Below are 21315 nucleotides of genomic sequence, written 5' to 3'. Positions count from 1 at the left end.
TGTGCGGCAGTTGGCAACGACTGGATCGGCTCCAGGCAGTAGAATGGAGAGTCGGCAAACAAAGCGCAAGCTCCCCAAAGGGCTGGTCGACACGTTCAGGCGCGTTGTGCCCAAGAATCCTGGCCGCGCGAAGTCAACGAGTCAGTCAAAGAGTGCGTTGGAGCCAGAACTATCGCGCGTTTCAACACGTAATAGCTTTCATTCCATCTTAGATCCTCTTTCTAGGCGAAAAAGTGTCGCAAACATCTCGGAACGGAAATCCGTTGTACCAGGTGACCAAGAGCTCCAAGCCAATGAGCAAGCACCTGCATTGCCACCAGTGCTTGACACAGTTCCAGCCCCATCTATGCAGGAATCCAACCAGGATGAGAATTCTGATGCGATGCCAGATGTACAAGCGGATGAAATGACCACTCCAGGGCAGTTTCCAGATCGCGAGGGGACGACAGACGGACCGAATCTGTTGCTCGCATCACTGCACCTGCCAGCTTTGCTGGGCCTCAACTACCATCCGCAGGAGGGGTATACGCCTATTGAAGATGAGCCTGTCTTGGGACATACGAGCAACAGGGTGCAGAATCATTCGCACTCGCATAGTCGTGACCCACATGATCATGCTGAGACCGACACTGAAACGGCAAGTGAGTCGCAGTTTGAGACGCATGTGATGGAAGAGCTCGGCAGCAAAGATGACTACTTTACATACCCAGAGCGCAGGTCTTCCAAGAAAGGGTGGCCAAAGAAGATGTTCAAAGGCACATCGAAATTATCATCACCAGGAGGATCTTCATCGCACGTGCCGGCCTCGCCGACGGACGTCGATGACGATGCATGGAGCATAATTGATGAATATGAACTCGAGTCGCTCAAGGACATGAACGAGTCGCATCCAACTGCGCCATTGCTGTCGGAACTCAACAGACCACTGCACGAGCTGGATGAAGTGGAAGTGAACGAGTTCCTCAGCCACTTTAGCAGACACACGCGAGAAGTCCACTTGCCGCATGCGATGCGCCACTTTACGCGGATGCCCCAGTGGTCTGATTTTGCCTACTCGTCCGACGGTGATGAGGAAAACATCATGCCATTCGCACCGAACGAGACACTTGCACGGCGACACAGGCGATCGCGATTCCTCATGCATGTGGACCGTGGCTTGTATTTACTAGAGGGGCATGATGCACCGGAACAGCACCATTCTGCGCCGTCGGATGCATGTGCATCACTTGGTGAAGACGCAGCGTTGGATTGGCACCCCAGCACCTCGAGCCCCTCGGTTATGCAGGGTGGGAGCGACACAAGTTCTGCGCAAGCCGCCGCGAAATGTTTGACAACACATATTGGCAAGCTTGACTCGAAAGCATCTTCGGCTCTTCCCACAGACACTGCTAGAGCGCCAACGGCTGGTGCAGCGACCAGAGGCCAACTTCTCGATGCAGCGCCATATGAGGTTGAAAAAGCCATGAAGTCACCCGACTCTGACATCGAAATGCAGACAGGCGTCTCAACAGGTAGTGCGGGACCTTCTACGCCAGCGCAAAAACCTGTGAAGCGGCTGCGCATGACAGAAGAATGCACAGAAACCCCGCCTACGCTCAACGATGAACATGTTGATGGCGTGGCTTTTTGCGTCGCCTACATCCTAGCCCTGGTCGAGCAGTACGCGCCGAACGACTTGGACGAGGCGCCGATCACAGAGTACCGCGAGAGCCGCGCTCGTTCGCACATTGAACGTCTGTACATTATTGCGCCGTTCTGGGAGCAGCTCGTCGCTTATTTGCGCGCTTTGTATTGCTGGGAAGAGCCGCGACGAACAGCCGCAGCGGCCATGATCTACTTCGTCCTATGGTACACAGATATGCTGCCGACGGCGTTCTTCACGCTGCTTCTGTACTATGTGTTGCAGTTCCGCTACTTTCCACAAGACGAGTCCCTCTTGCATCGGCGTGTGCACGACCGCATGGTGCGTGGCCAGCATGCGAACCGGCTTGCTGAGCGTCTGAAGCGACGCAGTCGACTGGACATATTGGACTTGTACAAGCGATGGGCGCGCACGTACGGCGTCGTGAGCCAGGTGGCCGCGGGTGACGTGGCTGACTTCCACGAGAAGATCAAAAACTTGCTCCTGTGGCGCAATCCCAAGGCCAGCCGGCGCACGGCCATCCTGCTGGCGGTGCTTGTCTTGTTCGTCACTGTGTCGAGTCCAGCCCTTGTACAGAAAGTATTTTTGCTTGGCTGCGGCATCACTTTCTTTGGTCTCATGCCGCTGCAAACGCTCTACCCCCGGTACCGACGAGCACTCAACCCCTTGTGGTGGGCGGTGCTTGGGGCACCTACAGATGCGCAATGGGCGATCCAGCTGCTCCGCTCACGGCATTCTCGGTACCAGGAATGGCTACAGAGTGGGGGTGAGCCGTCGGCTGGCAAGCATCCTCGGTCGATGCCGTCCGACATGCCGCCGCCATTCACACTAGGCGACATGAAGATGACGCAGCTGCATCAGAAAGACGGACTGAAAGGCCCCGAGCATGCAGCGCCCGCAGCGCGAGCGTCGGAACGTTCGCTGATGGACAAACGCAAGCTGGACAGCTTTTTGTGCCAGCACTTTGGTGTGCCAGGCCACTTGAATGTGACGCCGACACACCTGTATTTCTCGCCCTTACGCGTTGTGGGGTCTGGCAGCAAACACTATCTGACCAACTTGCAAGACATGGAGGGTCTGCGCAAGACACATACGACTCGCTTATGGCTTTGGGACTCGCACGGCCTGAAAATCTCGCGCCGAGGCAAAAACACACTGTACCTGTCGAATATGGCTCGTCGCGATGAGGCGTTTAATTTGCTCTTGACGCTTGCGTCGCATCTCATGCAAGATATGTAGTTGTAGAGTTTTCATGGTTGTTACGAACAGATCGATAAAACGGGCTGGTATGGAAAGTGGGGTTGGGACGGTCAGGCCAACGAACGCCCAGTGCATCCGGTCTGCGCGGGCCGCACATGCACAGTGACTGAACGTGACGGACGCTCCGATCCACGCGAGACGCGCAGCAGAATGCACACACATACGAAGAAAAGAATGGTGGATAGAATTCATGCTTGTCTATGATGTGATCAAAGGTGTGGTAAGACCGCGTCCTACCAGTCCGTGCGGCGCTCGCCATTGACCCATGCATCGTTTCGGATAAGCTCAGCGCCTCGTTCCGCGACCATTAGAATCGTCAACATCGGGTTCACTGACGGCAGTGTGGGAAGCACACTAGCATCACACACACGCAAGCCCTTCATGCCAACGACCTTGAGATCGCGCTGGTCGACGACAACTGTGCGTGCATCCTCCGAGGCAGGAGCATGGCTCGAAGGCGGTGTGCCCATGCGGCACGTTCCTGCTGGGTGGTACACGGTATGAGCGACAGAGCGGGCGTAGGCACTGATATCGGCATCCGATTGACACGCAGGCCCAGGAGCCACTTCTCGGACGAGGTGCTGGCGGAAGAGCTGGTGCTCAGCGACTTTGCGAGCAATCTTGATACCTTCGACCATGAGGCGTTCATCGTAATGATCTTCATCCTGGAAGTACTTGAAGTCAATAAGCGGCTTCGTAGTGGGATCGGCATTGGCCAGCGAGACTTTGCCGCGACCACGCGAGCGCATCGCGTTGGGCGTCATGCAAATCGCATGCTTTGGCACAGGGTAGCCCTGTCGAGCGGTATTCTCCGTGAATGGCACCTGGTAGATGTGGAACATGAGGTCAGGGCCGGGATGTGGCACAGGCTCGGCGTCCCTCGGCTGGGTGCGGAGGAACAGGCATGCATCGGACGACATGACCGTTTCAGAGGGCGTGTCGCGCGTTTCCCAGATGATAATGGACTCTGGATGGTCATTCAGGTTCAGGCCCACACCAGGCAAATCGTGGCGGCAGGGAATACCAATGGCCTCAAGTTCGCTCTTGGGACCAATGCCCGAGAGAAGCAGTAGGCGCGGCGAGTCAAATGCACCCGCACAAAGAATCACCTCGCGCCGCGCCCGAATGACGCTGGACGTACCATTCTTCTGCTCAGCCCGCACACCACGCACACGAAGAGGATCGTGTGCATCAAACTCCAGCGCACGCACCCATGTCTCGAGGAACAGATGCAGATTCTTGCGGGGCGTCGCGCCGTGCGGCATGATCGGGTGCATGTAAGCAGTGCTCGCACTGCTACGGTGGCCATTGTATGGGTCGTACGAGATGTTGAAGAAGCCCACCGCCTGGTCAAAGCCGCCGCGGTACGCGATTTGAGCATTCATATCTTCCATCACTGGCGCGCCCGTAGCCTCGGCACTTGCCTTTACCCAGTCACGCACGACATGGTTGCGCTGCTGAGGTGCAATCGGCACGATGTTCATCTTCAGGCGCGAGCCGTATGGCTGGATCGCCTTGGCGCCCCAGTCGGGACAGCCATGGTAGTCGCGCCAGTTGTCCAAGTCCGCATCGAATGGGAAGAACGAGATCAGCGTGTTGTGCGACGAGCATCCACCCAGCACACGTGCGCGCGAATGCAGGATGTGCGAGTTGCCTCGCGGCTGCTCAGTGGTTGTATAGCCGTAGTCAAGTTCGCTACCGAGAAGTTCGAGCCACCTACGCAAGTTGAGGACGCTGTGGGCAGAAGAGGGTGTGAGCACGACATCTTCGTCCCTAGGCGCGTACGTACCGATCCTCATGCTCGTCACTGGGACCACCTTCGATCACGGCGACTGAAACGTCCGCATCTTCGGTGAGACGATTCGCGAGCACACACCCTGTGGTGCCGCCCCCGACAATCACATAATCGAACTCAGACTCGCCCTGAGGAAGAAAATGCGAGGCCAGAGAGGAAAGCCGTTGGAATGCTTGGACAGGCATGCGGTGCAGCTCGTCGGGTATGGGTGCAAAGAAAGAATTCTGCTATGCAGTCAAAACCACAGACACTCAGGCCCAGGAGGAAGATGCTACGACAGTAAGAGGCTTCAATGAAGGAACGGCCCAGTGAAGGCAATTGATCGATAGATCGGGCAGAGGGGTCTATTTCGCCGTCGAGATTGGTTGGTTTCAGATTCCCCTTTCTCAAATTCTACGACTCCCTACGCTAGTGCATGGGATGAAAAAAAAATCCTGATTCGCTACAAGCGACACGAGTCGATTGTGCCTGCCAAGAAGCTGTTGTGTGTACAAAAGCAAAGCATCAAGCAACGAAACCCTGATCTCACGGCCTTCAACCGGCCAATCCATACGTAGCCCATGCGCTTCCCACGTAGCCACAATCAGCCGAACTTTGTCAAAAGTAAAAAAAAAAAAAAATAAGATCGACTGCGTACGTAGCCAGCTGCGGATCCTTCTCTGACGCAAATACGTAGTGGGGCTAGGCGGGTGTAACAGAGTAAGCGTAGCTGCTTCGCCTCAAGCGACAGTATGAGGTTGGCCGTACTGCCAGCCCTGGTCAGCGAGGCGCTCGACCTTCTCCATCACACCCATTTCCATATCGTACATGTACCGCTCCATTTTGTCCGCATACAACGGAATGTTCGTTCCCAAGATCCGAATGGCTAGTAACGCGGCATTCACACTGTTGTTGATCGCGACAGTGGCTACCGGCACGCCTCGTGGCATCTGCACAATACTATGCAGCGAGTCAACCCCATCGAGCGTGCGCCCCTTCACCGGCACACCAATCACTGGTAGACATGTTTGCGCTGCCACCATGCCGGGCAAATGCGCCGCACCACCTGCACCGGCAATGATCACTCGAAGGCCCCGAGAACGAGCACTTCGAGCATACTCGCGCATGCGGTCAGGCGTGCGGTGTGCGCTTACAATGGTAAGTTCGAATGGCACCTCAAAGTCCTTCAGTATCTGTGCTGCCGACATCATCACGCTCAGATCAGAGTCAGAGCCCATGATGATGCCGACCAGCGGCTGAGGATGCGAGAAGTCTTGCGGTGCCTGGGGCTTTCCTGGCACAGGCATCGCTGCACGCTGCTTCGCACTGGCAAAGTCCCACGGCTGCTGCTGCTTCACAGCTTCTTTCGCTCGCGATAGCTCGTCAAGCAAAAGAGACATTCGTTCGTGCACTTGTTCATCGCTAAGGCCCACCACATTGATATGGCCCATCTTGCGGCCAGGACGACATCCACTCTTGCCATACAGGTGCACCGTAGTGCCGGGTACCGATAGACTGCGCACCGCAGGCGCCAAGGTCTTGGCCACAGCTTCACTATCGTTCCGCACATCAGCAAGACCCAATATGTTGAGCATCGCAGCAGCAGGCACCTTGAGTGCCGTACTGCCGAGGGGCAAACCAAGAATCGCTCGTAGATGGTTTTCAAACTGACTCGTTTCGCATGCGTCGATGGTATAGTGTCCGCTGTTATGAGGTCGCGGCGCAATTTCATTCAGCAGAATCGTGCCATCACGAAGCAGGAAAAGCTCAACGCCAAAAATACCCGCACCTTCGAACGTGGCGACCGCCTTCTCTGCAATTCGCTGTGCGCGCTCCGACAGCTCAGGTTTCGAAGTACGCAGCGGCGCGTACACCCTGTGGCACACGCTGTGCTCATGCACTGTCTCTACCGCCGTATACGAGGAGACGGTCCCTGTCGAACTGCGTACCACCATCACGGCAATCTCCTTCTCGAACGGTGCCCACTTCTCCGCATACAAGGGGCGCGATCCGCCACCCAAAGCATCGATCGCGGTATGCACCTGGTCGATACTTGTAAGGACAAAGTTGCCTCGTCCATCATATGCCTCTGTGCGAGACTTGAGCATGAGGGGCAGGCCAAATTGCTGCGCTACCTGCTGCACATTGGCGATCATGTCGCTGCCGGCATCGATGGCAACTGACTCAACAACCGGGATATTGTGCTGCATCAGATGCTTCTTCTGCAGGTATTTGTCTTGGATGAGCCGCACAGTCGATGGCGCCGGATGCACAGCTTGGACAAGGCCTTCATCCAGCACAGCTTGCAGCTGGTCCGCATCCACATGTTCAATTTCCACAGTCAGTATGTCCACTTGCTTGGCGAGCTCGCGAATCTTTGCCTTATCAACAAAGCTCCCATCTACATGCTGTGGACCTGGCATGGACGCCGGCACACTCACCAGCTGCTTAGCTGGGCTGTGCTCGCCCACATCGAGGAATCGTATTGGCACATTCAGGCGCGATGCCGCCTCCGACAGCATGCGACCAAGCTGTCCGCCACCTAGCACACCAATGCAACGTCCTCCGTCCATAGTTCGTATCGTGAGCGCTTTGAGCCTGTTATGTGTCTCCTCTGGTCCCTGACTTTTCTCCGTTCGGGCTGGCGGAAGCACAAAGTGACAAAGACCAAATGGGGTTGCTCACACGCAATTTTTTTTTTTTTGTCCTACGCCTGTTTGGCTTGTCTGCCCGGCAGCCTCACTTTTCTCCCACAAGCGCGTCACCCCGAATCGGGCGAGGGCCAGAGTGAAGGCGGGGTGGGAAGCAGGTTGAGAAAGACGTCCATTGATTATATATGCTTAGTCAGTCTCCAGAATGGCGCACGGACAGCCCTAAACACATGTGTGACAGCGCCCAACGCCGACCGTCGGAGCTGCAAGAAGCATGCGGCATTATTCGTACGACTCGGAGCATGAGACGTACGCCCGGTTTCTTGAAAGTGTGCGGCGTTTCGGTGCAGAACTAAATCGGGTGACAGTGCAGTTTTCCGAGTTAAGCGATCAGCGATGCAGCGCCTTGCTGGAGGTGTTGGAAAACGAATGGCAGAGAATCGGCCAGAATCCTTCGGCTTTTGGAAAGGGGAGACAGGGTGTGCGACATCTAGATCTGTCATCGAATCAACTCCAGTCTTTTAAAAACTCAGGTCTGATAAACATGATCAGAGGTAATCACATACTCATGTCGCTTGAAGTCCAGGCGAACGGGTTAGGACTGAGCCACGAGCAAGACATACAAGCCCTTTGCCAACGCGCTGGGAACGTGCGCGCTACGCCGTCTGAATATGACGGCGAATAAGCTGGGAGATGTAGGGCTTTCCTCGTTTTTCGATGCCTTGCCGCCCACGGGCACGCCATTGAGCGAGCTATACTTGTCCGTTAATACTGTCGCTTCGGAATCAGGCTCATGGCGTGCGGCCCGGAGTATAGCCAATTTTTTAAGCTCCCCCAAAAAGTGTCGCCACATCAAATACTTCCACCTGAGCGGCAATCACTTTGGGTGGGCCGGTGTGCGAGCCATTGTGCATGCCATCCTTGGGTCGCGTCGCGCTTGCACCTTGAATGGCACCATCGCTGCCAACAATATTCCTACTGACATGCTCGATGCTGTAGCTCCAAATACAAACCTAGTGGCCATGGACTTGTTTTCTACAGGCATCGATACCCTCATGACATCTACGCAGGAGCCTCTTCCGCCAGAGCTCGAATGGGAAACATACTCCGCCGTGACCCCTGATAATTGGTCGGATGTGCTCACAGAACACTTGTGCCGAAATCAAGACCACGCGCGCGCGTGCCAGTCGGCCTCTGTACAGTTGCTCGCTGTTGCCCGAACGATCGGGTGTAAGTCAAGAGAAGCTAATGTGCCCAGCACCAAAGTCTTCCCATTTCTGCGCCTCCCGACGGAGCTACGTGTCTTCATCATGCAATTCATTGATACAGACAACGTGCTGAGTCATGAGCAATTCATCAATATCCTCCGGTGGGCAAGTGAACCCAGCACCATTCAGTTTATCCGCGAGTTCGGCGCATGGCCACCGCAGCATTCATCTGTACCCACGGAAAACATTTGGGGCCTGCCTCCTTGGTCCTGGGAAGAAGCGTATACATGGCGCTCAGTGCCGCGAAACTGGTACAGCGAAGCGATGGAGTACGATGAGTGGCACCGATGGCAGCCAGAAAAGCTGGCATTCTGGGAAAACACCGGCATCAGTACACCCGTCTATTAGTGGATAAGACTTCATAGACTTTTGGTTGAAAACAGACCACCCAACCATGTTCGAATCGTCGACCAAGGTCGGATTGGCAGCGCAGGTACATCGGCCGGCGATGCAGAGAACCGGTTCATGGAAACAGGCGGCGCTAAACCCAAACAGGGTGCAATGAATGCACGAGCAAATATCTCGCCGAATCCAAGCATGATACCGTTGATAAATGGTAAGCCAATGTTGATCGCTAACACGGCTGAAATCAGAAAAGCGCGTCGGTGCCACGCCACGCCTGGTGCTAGTATGGATGCAATTGTGAGTTCTCCCGTCGGTGCAGGTGGCAAAGGTGCATCATCCGAAATTGGTAGGGAAATACTGTCATCGACAGACGATTTGGACCATGTATCATCGTCATCACCGTCATCGTCGTCATCTGAGACCGGTGCCGTCATTGTCTCCGACTCGCATCCTTCGTCTATACTCTCGTTTTGTTGAAGTTGGGGGTGTTTTTCGATACCAGGCCACTCTTTGGAGGACCAGTCGCTTCCAAGCGACATGATCCGCACACCGACTCACGATCACTCAGTCGCGTTGTCTCAAAAGTGAGCCCAGCCACCAACCTGTGGAAAGACGTAACAGGAGCTGCTCCTCTTACATCGGCCGAGCATGAATCTTCGGAGTCTATGTGCCACTGTGGTCCGTGCGAGTCGTCCCACACCCAACGCAAGCCAGCTTCAAACGCGCCAAGGCTGCTGCATACTTGACAGCATGGACGTGAGCCGAATTTCAAAATGTACCACTTTTCATACCTACCGGGAATCATGATGTATGGAGAGTACCTCAGCTAGACAAGACGAAGTGAGTACGGCTTCTGTTCACATGCGTCAAAAGCTCCACACTTCCTGGACGCCGAGCAAAGCAGAGCATCAATGTCGCTCGCACGTCCGGATCAGGATGAAACGAGACAACAACACATGCGATTCATCACTCCGCGACAAATTTAAACTTTGCTTATTCGAAAACGATCGCATGCCGACTTTTCCGTCCTATCACGATCGTGCAAGTGCATGATGTTTGTCTAGATTGCAACGGGCAATTTTTTTGATGGCGCTAAGTGCCTGCTCGTTTTCTTGGAGTGCGGGCTGTCGTCAAAGACATACGGGCACTAGTCAATTTCGTGCCATTGTATCTAACTTGGACAAAGCGGTTGAATGTGCGCCTATACATAAAAAATGTTTTTTTTTTATTTAGAAATTCTGAAAAACAGCTCGCTACATATAAGGTGGATGCGTCGACGAGCATAATCAACCAAGCACTTCTCTTCTGATGCTCGATATCCACGCTTGGAAGGTCTGGGTGTTCGAAAACTCTCGCTGATTCCGACATCAATGAAGAACTCTCTATTTTCCAAGTGCGCCGTCTTCACGGTACTACGCATTCACACCAGCATCATGCTCCTAGCCCGAACACTTGGACGACAAAAGCGTCAGTCACTAAAGGCCGGAGGTCAATATAGTCATTCAATTCCCATACGCCATGATGAGTTTATCACAATGTCGCGCTAGAGCTGAGACCAAAAATTCAAGTTCAGCGAGTGCCTAATCAACCGCGCATTTACTTAAACTACGTAGCATAACCTTGCAATAAAAAACACCAGAATGAAGTCACGATGAGAAAAAAAAAAAAAAAGGGGGGAAGGAGGATAAAACTGCGAATATTGATACATGCGAAAACGAGAGAAGTGTTGCGAAGAGTTAATCTTCACCAGGCGATGGGAGAATCAGTTCAACTTGGGGACCAAATAGCCGCCTGCACGGTGGACGCCAGAGGAGCCCTGAATAGCCTCACAGCGCTTCTTGAACCACTGGACATCGAATGGCTGCATGACACAGGCATTGTGGTCTGCTGGGACGATCGAGCCACTGCTCAGCGTCTTGCACACGTTGATGGTGCCGAGCAAATCAATCCTCCATTGAAGATCAGGCGACTTGTCTGTGTCCCTGTGGAAGCAGTACAGCCAGCGGTCATCGTGGCCAAGTACGAAAGGCACGAGAGCAAGAGCGAGAACGAAAAGGAAACGGAACATCTTGTAGAAGAAGGCTGGAAGACGGATTGAGGGAGTATACCAACCTTAAGCTTTATACCTTATTCTCAAGGTCAATTACTGCCCATGTGCGCCTTCTTTCGCAATGTGGATACGCAGTAGGATTGGCTATACCTGTGCACATTCCTGGGCGTTCCTGCATAGACACTCCTGGTATTAGTAATCATGTACGACCTAGGAATGCATAAGTGTCGCAAGGGCGCGGCGTTCGCATATGAACGCACCGATAAGATTTGTGACACCGCACGAAACGTCGAGGCAGACTTGCAAAACACCGGAATTGAGTTTACTAAGCCTCCAGTGAGCACAAGCGCAGCAAGACGAATGTTGGAGTGAATTGGCGTCGATCCTACTAGCTAAAGTACATTTCTCAGCGTTTCATTGCAAGGTTACCGTGCTACGAGTTGAAATGTTTACACCCTATGAAATATGGACAATTCATGTAAGAATGATTTCATAGTTTGCAGTTGACAGGAAAGGTATCGACTACACTGTACGCACCGGTCCCACTTCGGAACTGGGCCTGAGCACGTTCTCCTGTCCTGATTCTTAAGATTGACCAGTTCTGTAGGGACCAAGGTGGGCAGGTAGTACAGCATCGTGCGTCGCTTATCACCATGGCTGATATACCTGTGGAGGTTTCGCTCTTTACAAACCTCCCAGACAGGCCCGAGCACCCATGATGTCAACTCTGCCAAGTTGTTGGTACACATAAGCGCTTGTTCTGCTGTCGGCCGACAGAGTACCAGGGATGGGGAGTTTCTTTTTTTTCTTCGCCAAGTCAACGCAAACGCACCGTATCATACTCTAACAAGCACATCATGCCTCCTAAGAAGAAAGGTGGTGGCGGCAATAGCGGCGGAGCGCCGAAAGTGACGGTCGACAAGACCTTTGGTATGAAGAATAAGAAGGGTGCCAAGGCACAGCAACAAATCAAAGTTATCCAGCAGCAGCAAAGCCAGACCGGCAAGTCGCGTGAAGCACTAGCGAAAGAGAAGCGACGCGAAGAGGAAAAACGCGTGAAAGCCGAGGCCGAGAAGCGCATGAAAGTCGAAGGTCCGCCGATTGTGCAGCCACATGTCCCATTCGGCGTTGATCCAAAGAGCTTGACCTGTGCATTCTGGAAAGCGGGCCGTTGTGACAAAGGATCGCGGTGCAAGTTCTCGCACTCAAGTGATGCGCAGCGCAAAACCCAAAAGAAAGACTTGTACACTGACACGCGAGACCAAAAGGATGACGACGATAAGAAGAACGATACCATGGATAAGTGGGATCAAGATCGTCTGAACAAGGTCATAAACATGAAGCACGGTAACCCCCGCACAACCACGGACAAAGTGTGCAAATACTTTTTGCAGGCTGTCGAAGACGGCAAGTATGGATGGTTTTGGGAGTGCCCGAATGGAGGCGAAAAGTGCATGTATCGACATGCCCTGCCGCCAGGCTTTGTACTGAAGTCTGAGCGCAAAGAGCGTGAGGCTCTTGAAAAGGCCAATGAAATCTCGCTAGAGGAATTCTTGGAAAGTGCACGGCACAAGCTTGGATCCAACCTGACGCCTGTGACGCCAGAATCGTTTGCCAAATGGAAGAAGGAGCGCCTGGACAAGAAGGCAGCTGAGGAAGAAGCGATGCGTCTCAAGAAGGCCACGCAAGCACAGGCCAACAAGATGGCTGGTCTAAGCGGTCGTGAGATGTTTGCTCTTAACCCTGAGATGTTCGCTGATGAGGATGATGACGATGACGATGGCGCTTTGGACATGACGACGTATATGCCCGCTGGCTGGGAGCAAGGTCGGCAGGAAGATGATGTTCCGTCAGAAGGAGTGGCAAACCTCCGAGTCCAAGACTAAAGTTGCTTTTCAATGCAGATGCTGGAAAACATCTTCCAAAAAGTATGAAAAAAAAAAAACTCTGTGTGTGTGCCCGGCTTTTCCTCATGCCCGCTCAGTCTCGATCATCTGTTTTAGCCATATGTGATTCTCCGTCGGCACCTTGATCTTTCGCTCACGAACTACACCCTTGTACAACAGCCCTCTGCCATACGTGAGCAGGAAGTGAGGCTGCGAGATACATTTTCTTTCTCTATATATACATACATACAGAGCTAGTTTGCAGTCTAGCTATGCGTCGCGACGCCATCCGGCTGCGCCTAGGTAGTTTTGTGCGCTCTGCGCTAATGCGCTCCAAGTATCGCCATCTGGGCCTGCATGCCAGTTTGAGAACAGATTGGAGAAGGCGGAAGCCTGTGTTTGGGACACGGCACTCATGATGGTCGGGCCTCCCTCGGGTACGTCAGGCAAGTTTTCTTGTCGGATCTTGCGCTTGGCACTTTCTAGCACGGCTGTAACGTCGTTCTTGTCCATATCGTCACGAGCACGCAGGACTGCCTCGATGAATGCTAGGTTCGGCCCATGTGCCTTGGCAAAAGTCCAGTATGGTAGGAAGACCATCGACGAAGACGAGCTCAGGATCGCATGGATCATGTGCAGCACTTCGACGCGTGAAGTGGCTTCATCACCCGGACGCATGAAGGAGATGAGATTGCTTAGCTCGCTTATATCAACACCGAAGCGTTCGGCTGCCTTTGGCATGCGCAGACGCGCTGAGCGACGCAGCGCCGTCAAATACGCTGCGAGCAAGCGCATCAACAAGTCATCAGAGAGCACATCATACAGGTTGGGATCTAATCGTGCAGCGTAATCGCCTGCATAGTCGCGGACCGTCTCGGTGATCATAGCCGTAGTGCCTTCAATGTACCAAGCGGGGAACGTAAACATGTCCTTGAAGGCCGGTCGTAGGTCAAATAGCACAATGTCAACTAGCAGCTGCAAACAGTGTTTGCTGATATCCAAGAAGCCGTTCAGTGCATTGTCCAGGAGCTCCCGAACACGACCTCGGTTCTCGGACGGAACCTGGTTCACAAGACGGTGTAAAAGCTGCTCACATTGGTCAGCGCTAGCGAGCTGGTCATTCGCAAGCGCAATCAGGTACTCAACAAGGCCACCATTGACCTCTTCCGGTTGCTTGGCCGTTGTCTGCTTCTTAAATTCCTGCTGGGCTGTGCGCATCCAAGTTGCCTGTGTCTGGTGCATAACACCACATGCATGGTCCACGACGCGCAACAGAAGGTCGGCGTTCTTGGTTTCGGCAGCAAGATCGAGCTGCTGATTCATCATACGGAAGAAAATCACACAGCACGACAGCTGGTACATACCCTCGCTCGTTTCCTCGGGCGCTTTTTCTCGATGCACAAATGCATTTACTTCGTCGTACATCAGCGTCGCCGTCCAGTCGTCCATTTTGCGCGTTATTAGCCCGGTATAGTCGTCCATGATATTCTGCTCACGACCACCCAACAGCGAAGGCTCGAGCCAGCTGGCGTCGATGCCGTGCTTCTTCTTGAGCAAACGAGTCTCGTGCTCTTGAGCCACATGATACAACTCGAGCAGTGAGGCTGCATCTACTTCATCCAAGGGCATTTGCGCTTGCAGCAGCTCGCCAAGAGCACGATGATGCGCTTGCACATACATCTTGAAGACGTTGCATGTCGGGGGGAAGAGAGGCACAAGCCATGCTCGAGCCTGGTCCAGTTCGTCATACAGCCAGTCGATCTGTGAATACAACTCAGCAGGGCTTGGCTCTCGCAAACTGGTCCACGCTTTGAGCAGCCGCTGCAGAGCAGATACACGAAGTGTGTCCTGAAACTTGTGCCAATACAGCTTGATGCTGTGACCGTAAGTGGCAATCCCATGAAAGCGTGCAGCACCGTCGATCTTGGCATGCTTGGCGAAGCGGATAGCGGCAGTGCGTTCATCTTCTTGGTTCTCACGCTCCATGATCTTCACAAGACATACAACGACACTCTGATGTCCACATCGCGCAAGATTCAGTGTGTGAGCAAACAAAGAGATGATATAATACTCGAACGCATCTAGCAAATCTTCCAGGGGCGCTAGCATAGCAATCAATTGCTCTCGCGTATCACGCGCACTCGTGCCAGCTAGGTGCAAAGCCTCATTGCGAAACGTTTCCCAGCGCGAGATTTTATAGTGCAGGGCCAATAGCTCGGGAGCCGGGCCCATGATATCGCGCTGATACTGACGCAAGACTTTGCTGAGCATCTGCACGTCTTGGGACATGGCTTCAAACTTTTGGTGGATCTCTTCTGTCTGCACCAGCGCACGCCGGAGTTGCGACAGCTCGCTGATCAGACGGAAGCTCTGCGTTCCATCCGGTCTATTGCCGTCACGGGGATCCTGACATAGACCTTCAATCTGGGAAAAAATCTCTTGGATCCCAGCAATTTCACGGCGTGTCGACTGCAGTTGCAAGAGCCCTTCGCGCGTCGCTTCGAGCTGATCTTTAGCGCCCATTTTCAGCTTCGCTGAGAGCGAGGCGTGCTCCTGCACGAGTTTGCGTCGAAGCGATGGGATCTTGGCCAGATCGTCTGGCGACTTCAGGTACTCAGCCAGCAGACCACCATAGTTGTTTGTCATCCGCGACATGTGCGCGCAGATTGGGTGTCAATACCTTTTCTCACGCTAGCGATGGAGCCGCACAGAATGCAATCGACCCACACTACGACGATGACGTGGCCCGATCGGAATCGAGTAGTGCAAGGCACGCCCACGCTATGAGTAGGAACCACACGCGTACGTGGGAGGCAAACGAAACCAAGCTACAACAACCAACCACCGGCAGCCAAGCTTTCTCAGCCCCGATCGACGCCCACCCCGCTGCCCCTCTCCCGCAAGGGCCCCCAACTCCACTTTTCCATGGAAGATCATGTGCCACAGCAACAACGCTCATTGGCACGTATCTAAGTAGATCTTGGACAGCGGGGCTCTCTGGGCTCCGCACACTTGCATTTTACATAGGTACACATACATATATTACAAACGAAGGAACTTTGGCGACTTGTCTCGTGGTGATGCCCCTGGTCCTGGCGACACACGACCGCGGAATTCCGCCTGATTAGGCGTGGTGCTCAAATGCGAAGGGCTCGTGCGTGTGCTGGCCACCGGCGACGGACGCGGATCGATAGGCACTGGTATATGTGTAGCCGAGGAGGGTGCTGGACTTCGGGCTCGGCTAGGGGCAACAGCAGTCGCAATCACATACGAGTCCGAGGTGGAATCTTTTTCGTGCGTGGACGCAAGGGGCGACAATAGGACGGACGGATCGATGCGTGAATTAGGACGTATCCAATGACTGCTCCGTGGACTCAAGCGTGGAGACGCGGTCAATGGCACTCCTGGTGTTCGCACGCGCGGTGGCAAAGATCCTCGGCGACCTGGCAAAGGGCTGGACGGATCAGATAGCTCGAGGTCATCGTTTCCCAACCGAGCCTGCTTTGGTATCGCACGCACAGTGCTAGACCGGCGCGATGAGGAAGCGGGTTGAGATACAAACAGAGTGGTTTCGTCGAGCGAATGTGGCGTAAACTGTCCATGCTCGTTGTCGTCACACCGATCGATTTCATACACATTTTCTGGGCCAAGCGAACCAAAACCTTGAGGAGCGCCGCCTGAGCCAGCCTTGGTGCCGGCAGCGCTACCGCCACCTACACATGTTTGTTCTTCTGCCACATGTGAGTCCTCCGGCATTGTTACGACCAAGCTGTGCTCTTCAGCGCGATCATCGTCGTCTCCCCCTTTGGTAGACAGAGGCGTCCAGCGGCCATGGCGGCGATACATGCGGCGCCAAACCACGCAAATGGCGATACATACCATCACAAGGAGCACAATTGTTATGGCATTCGATACAACTGCTTTTCTGGATGACACAGGCGGAAACTGCGACATTTCGACGTCTCGACTGGCTTCCTGCAGTGCCTTGCCCAGAGTCCAGCTCACGCTGAGGCCACGTACATGATTGATGCTCTGGAACGACGACGTATTCGACACTCGCGGAAGCCGAAGACCCTCGTGAAGAATCGTCGACATCCATGCAGCCTTAAAGCATTGCATCTGGAGTCGACTCAGTGTCAGCTGCTCAGGGTACTGATGACGCTGCAGTTTCGACTCGAGGTCGCGCCAATCAGAAGCGCAGAACTCCGTGGCAGCTGAATGAAACTGGTCGTGGTCATACATACCGCCCAAACGAAACACATCATCCGAACTGTACCAGTACTCGGACACGCCCACGAATGAGCTTGACTGAAAATCAATTGGCGGAACATGCACACCATGAAATAGGCAGGGTGGTTCTCTGCATTCAGCGTGCCGATCTAGTAATGGCAGCTGCTCCGAAAGGCATTCTGCATACGACCCAGTCCCCATAGCAACCCTAGTGCCATCTTGGAGAGGCAAATGCAGCCCTTTGGGGAGACATGGGTCTTCGTACGTTGGATGTAGACCGAGACGTTCCGTCAGAGCGTATAGGTACCGCGTACGTGCAGCGTTCGTTCCAAATCCCAGAAAGGTCGTGACAAAAACACGATGTGTGTCCACAGACGAGTCCAGTCGATGCAGTGGAACTTCAAACAAATTTTGTTGCATGCTAGATTGTATTGGCGGCTCAAATGCTATTTGTGCGCTTGCGCCACCCATATCAAGGAAGCCGTATGTCCTCTCGCTTGGCCGGAACTCGTTCATCAGGTAATTCACCGCAAGCCATCCCAAGAGCCCCTCTTCCTCGCCAGATATCACCCTTACATACCCGTCACATGCCGAGTTCGTGTCAGCTCCGAGGAAATCGTGTGAAGAAGGCTCAAAATAGAATGGCTGCTCTCGTATAATGCGGCATGTCTCAAGAAGGATAGCCTGCTGAGCCTCTGGCTTAAGGAGTCGCATCCCAGCTGTAGCGAGGATATAGATAGGCGTTTGAGGAAGGGCTTCAGTCGGCACAATCTTGCGTACATGTGCGAGAAGTTTGTCCAAGTAAGCACGCAACTCGTGCGTTCGTCCTTCAAAGGCCGAAAGCCCTGGTTCAATTTTAATTTGCGATAGAGCTGCATGAGTATGACTAGGTCCAGCGCCAAGCTCGACTCGAGGCAAGACATCTAGTGGCCATCCATAAGCGAGTCTCGTCGCACGCTCTTGTGCAACATTCTCCCACGAGTAGACCGTTAGGCGCGATCCCGAAGATCCCGCGTCGACTATAACAGCATATTTCCGTTCGTGGTGTCCATCGAATGCATCGTTCATGTCAGATGTCATAAATGTTGCAGGACGTCGGCGCCACCATTCCCATCGAGGTTTCCAAGATGAAGAACGCGGTGATGCCAGATCGAGTAACATTCGTTCTTCTTCAAAGCGCGTGCTCTTTTGTGCCCTGCGCGACCAATACAACAGTACTACACTTTCCGACCTGCCCTTCTCTTTCACCCCCACTCGTCCAAATCCACAACTTCCAACACCTCACGCTCGTAACGGTAGCTGATCTTTTTGTAAAAGTCCTATTTTTATTGCATTCCCACATTTGAGCCTCTCACTCACACACTCACCATCCGCGCCACCGCGAGCCGTACCCCACTTCTTAGTCACGTGGGACAAGGATCGCTCTATGATCGCTCCACACGTAGTCATATCCGAGCGACTTCAGACAATTGACCGCGCGTCACATCGAGGCCAATACATACTCCCTTGGCAATATATCACTGGTGCTTGGACCACGTTAGTTTGAGAAAGCTCAGGTTGGGATATTGCATTGCTTGAAACTAGCACTATGTCCAAAGTATGTGGCGTTTGACGTGCTCTTGACATGTGTGCGTGTGTCGCTAACACCCCAGGCCAAGTTTCTGCGTGAATACAAACTTGTGGTCGTCGGAGGCGGCGGCGTCGGAAAGTCTGCTTTGACAATCCAATTCAGTCAGAATCACTTTGTTGATGAATATGATCCAACCATTGAAGGTACGTGTGTGTGAACGTCTGTTCCTTACGAAAAGACTCGTATCGCAAACAGTGCATGATTGATAATGAAGTCGCACTCCTAGACGTGTTAGACACAGCTGGTCAAGAAGAGTATTCGTATGTATACATGTATGCTTGACTGACTATGCACAAGTGCAATGCGAGAACAGTATATGCGCTCAGGCGAGGGCTTCTTGCTTGTGTACAGCATTACAAGTCGAAGTTCTTTTGCAGAAATCGCCACGTTTCACCGCCAAGTCTTACGTGTGAAAGATAGAGACTATTTCCCCATGGTCATGGTGGCAAATAAGTGCGACTTGGAGAGTGAAAGACAAGTTAGTACAGCAGGTATGTACACTCTAACCTACGCTGCCTCTCGTTTGTGTGTGTTACTGACGCTCTCTACAGAAGGTTATGCGATGGCTAGGTCCATTGGCTGTCCTTTTGTTGAAACATCCGCAAAGCAGCGAGTAAACGTTGACGAGGCTTTCAATGACCTTGTCCGGGAAATCCGTCGGTTTATGAGAGAAGAAACAAGCTATCGTGGAGTATCGTCCCAGGAAGTACCTGGCGAGAATGGTATACTAGCGGCAGATTCTTTACGTGATAGTGGCGTGGATAAGAGCTGCTGCAAGGGGTGTGTCACGATGTAAAGACACTGTCTGTGTTGCACAAAGTTATCTGGTTTTTACGTCAGTTACTCCTCTCTTTCTTCTCTCTCTCTCTCTCTCTCTATCTCTCACTCGCTCGCTCGCTCTCCTATTCCATCATACTTGTTTTCCTCGCCCTTCTTTTGACATCCCAAAAATCCATGGTTCTCGAATGGCGTTCTATTCATCTCATCATGTGTAGCCTATGACATAGGGATTGGAACTGCGTCTTGTGTCAAGTGTTCTCTTGCACGTTTCGCATGTGTGCGTTTCTTGACAACAATCATGCATGTCCAGTGTGCGGTGGCGTATAGGATTGTGTGTCTACATCCAATATCGATAAATAGGCGGGTCCCATGTTGCGCTGATTTAGTGGCTTTTTCGGCTGCCTTTATCCCCGTGTCGTACCGCCCAATCTTTTGTGTTTGAAACATTGTACCTTGCGAGGTCGAGCGACAGCTGCCGCATGATTCAACAACATCGTGATGACAAAAATGCCCCATTTTGAGGTAGGCACGTCCAACAGGGTTAGCCCCCCGCATCATTCGATACAAAATGGTCAGCTACATTTCGTCATCCTAAATAAGACCTAAATACAAACGATTCCATCGCACATTCATACAAACTTGATTGGCCTCCCATCGAAAAACTATCACAACCCACAAAACGATGTTATCAAGCACTTCACTCCTCAACTACTAATATTATGAACGAGAAAAATTTCACAAAATAGATATACTAGCAAAAGACTTTCAAACTAATGACTAATACCAAGATGTAGTTCTTAGATCAGGGCAGCCACAACAACGCCGACAACACCAGCGACAACGGCCGGAACACCGCTGAACGACATGGAACCGCTATCATCACCCTTCTTCTCGCCACCGTTGTTGTCGCTGCCATCTTCCTTGTTGTCTTGACCGCTCTTGTCGTCAGAGCCACCACCCATACCAGTCGAGCTTGGCTGGGCAGACGAGCTACCGCCGCCGCTTCCGCCGCCCGTGCTCGACTGGCCGCTGCTGCTCGACGACTTGCCACCGCTAGAGCTGGAAGACTTGTTGTCGCTAGAGCTCGAGCTCTTCTTGTCGTCACCGCCGCTCTTCTTGTCGTCGCCATCGCCGCTCTTCTTGTCATCACCGCCGCTGCTACCACCGCTGCTACCGCCGCCGCCAGCAGCAGCAGCGCCACCGCCGCCACCGCTGCTGCCACCTTTGTTACCGCCACCGTTTATGCAGCTGTCATCACCCTTGCCTACCGGGCCAGCCTCACCAGAAGCCTGGCACTGACCAGAGTTGTCACAAATATTGATGGTGAACTTCTGGCCTTGTGGAATCGTCACCTTCCAAGTAGTCGAGGTGTCACTTGTCTCGTCAAGGTTCTCTTTCACATCATCAATTTTGCCTGGGGCCGTGATGAATGGCCTGTACGGAGGTTCACCTCCCTTCCAGGTAATCTTCAATGGGGAGCACTGTTGGACATAAGGTGGTGTGGCCACCGTGAAGTCTTCGGCTGCCACAAGAGAGGCAGCAGCAAGAGCGAGAATCGAGAATGACTTTGCGTACATTTCGGAAGAGTTGTGGTTGAGAGGTAACAGTTGGATTTGGGGCGCGCAATTTGAATGATCGCACAGGCCGCCGGACGATCGAACTGCGGCTGTGAATACCCGTTGGAACGGGCCAGAACATGTCCGTGTTGATTCTAGTGTGTGATTGCACCAACGATGTTTTAGAATATGTGTTACGTGGCATGGGGCATAGTGCTTTTTTTGAACATGCGCATGTGACCG

At 53.2% G+C, this 21315-nt stretch overlaps 10 protein-coding genes across 10 annotated transcripts; 4 read left to right on the top strand and 6 right to left on the bottom strand.

Annotated features, from left to right (window-relative positions):
• Positions 1-346: 346 nt before the first annotated feature.
• MGL_2677 (uncharacterized protein) lies at positions 347-2881 on the top strand (the record flags this gene model as incomplete). The annotated part of the gene is made up of 1 exon (XM_001730243.1): positions 347-2881. One exon carries the CDS (start codon positions 347-349, stop codon positions 2879-2881), a length of 2535 nt encoding a protein of 844 aa, XP_001730295.1.
• A 254-nt stretch (positions 2882-3135) lies between these two features.
• Positions 3136-4701, bottom strand: MGL_2676 (uncharacterized protein; the record flags this gene model as incomplete). The annotated part of the gene is made up of 1 exon (XM_001730242.1): positions 3136-4701. The coding sequence occupies one exon, from the start codon at positions 4699-4701 to the stop codon at positions 3136-3138; it is 1566 nt and encodes a 521-aa protein (XP_001730294.1).
• Positions 4702-5416: 715 nt separating this feature from the next.
• On the bottom strand, positions 5417-7249 carry MGL_2675 (uncharacterized protein; the record flags this gene model as incomplete). Its single annotated transcript, XM_001730241.1, has 1 exon — positions 5417-7249. One exon carries the CDS (start codon positions 7247-7249, stop codon positions 5417-5419), a length of 1833 nt encoding a protein of 610 aa, XP_001730293.1.
• Positions 7250-7998: 749 nt separating this feature from the next.
• MGL_2674 (uncharacterized protein) lies at positions 7999-8943 on the top strand (the record flags this gene model as incomplete). Its single annotated transcript, XM_001730240.1, has 1 exon — positions 7999-8943. One exon carries the CDS (start codon positions 7999-8001, stop codon positions 8941-8943), a length of 945 nt encoding a protein of 314 aa, XP_001730292.1.
• Positions 8944-10702: 1759 nt separating this feature from the next.
• MGL_2673 (uncharacterized protein) lies at positions 10703-11008 on the bottom strand (the record flags this gene model as incomplete). Its single annotated transcript, XM_001730239.1, has 1 exon — positions 10703-11008. The coding sequence occupies one exon, from the start codon at positions 11006-11008 to the stop codon at positions 10703-10705; it is 306 nt and encodes a 101-aa protein (XP_001730291.1).
• An 839-nt stretch (positions 11009-11847) lies between these two features.
• On the top strand, positions 11848-12876 carry MGL_2672 (uncharacterized protein; the record flags this gene model as incomplete). Its single annotated transcript, XM_001730238.1, has 1 exon — positions 11848-12876. The coding sequence occupies one exon, from the start codon at positions 11848-11850 to the stop codon at positions 12874-12876; it is 1029 nt and encodes a 342-aa protein (XP_001730290.1).
• Positions 12877-13146: 270 nt separating this feature from the next.
• On the bottom strand, positions 13147-15531 carry MGL_2671 (uncharacterized protein; the record flags this gene model as incomplete). The annotated part of the gene is made up of 1 exon (XM_001730237.1): positions 13147-15531. One exon carries the CDS (start codon positions 15529-15531, stop codon positions 13147-13149), a length of 2385 nt encoding a protein of 794 aa, XP_001730289.1.
• A 387-nt stretch (positions 15532-15918) lies between these two features.
• Positions 15919-18186, bottom strand: MGL_2670 (uncharacterized protein; the record flags this gene model as incomplete). Its single annotated transcript, XM_001730236.1, has 1 exon — positions 15919-18186. The coding sequence occupies one exon, from the start codon at positions 18184-18186 to the stop codon at positions 15919-15921; it is 2268 nt and encodes a 755-aa protein (XP_001730288.1).
• Positions 18187-18694: 508 nt separating this feature from the next.
• On the top strand, positions 18695-19532 carry MGL_2669 (uncharacterized protein; the record flags this gene model as incomplete). Its single annotated transcript, XM_001730235.1, has 5 exons — positions 18695-18703; positions 18759-18879; positions 18915-18996; positions 19034-19227; positions 19288-19532. 5 exons carry the CDS (start codon positions 18695-18697, stop codon positions 19530-19532), a joined length of 651 nt encoding a protein of 216 aa, XP_001730287.1.
• A 781-nt stretch (positions 19533-20313) lies between these two features.
• MGL_2668 (uncharacterized protein) lies at positions 20314-21093 on the bottom strand (the record flags this gene model as incomplete). The annotated part of the gene is made up of 1 exon (XM_001730234.1): positions 20314-21093. One exon carries the CDS (start codon positions 21091-21093, stop codon positions 20314-20316), a length of 780 nt encoding a protein of 259 aa, XP_001730286.1.
• Between the last annotated feature and the right edge of the window lie 222 nt (positions 21094-21315).

Source organism: Malassezia globosa (genome assembly GCF_000181695.2).
Source record: "Malassezia globosa CBS 7966 chromosome Unknown mgl_sf_6.1, whole genome shotgun sequence".
NCBI classification, from domain to species: Eukaryota; Fungi; Basidiomycota; class Malasseziomycetes; order Malasseziales; family Malasseziaceae; genus Malassezia; species Malassezia globosa.
This window is presented reverse-complemented; position numbering and strand designations above follow the sequence as displayed.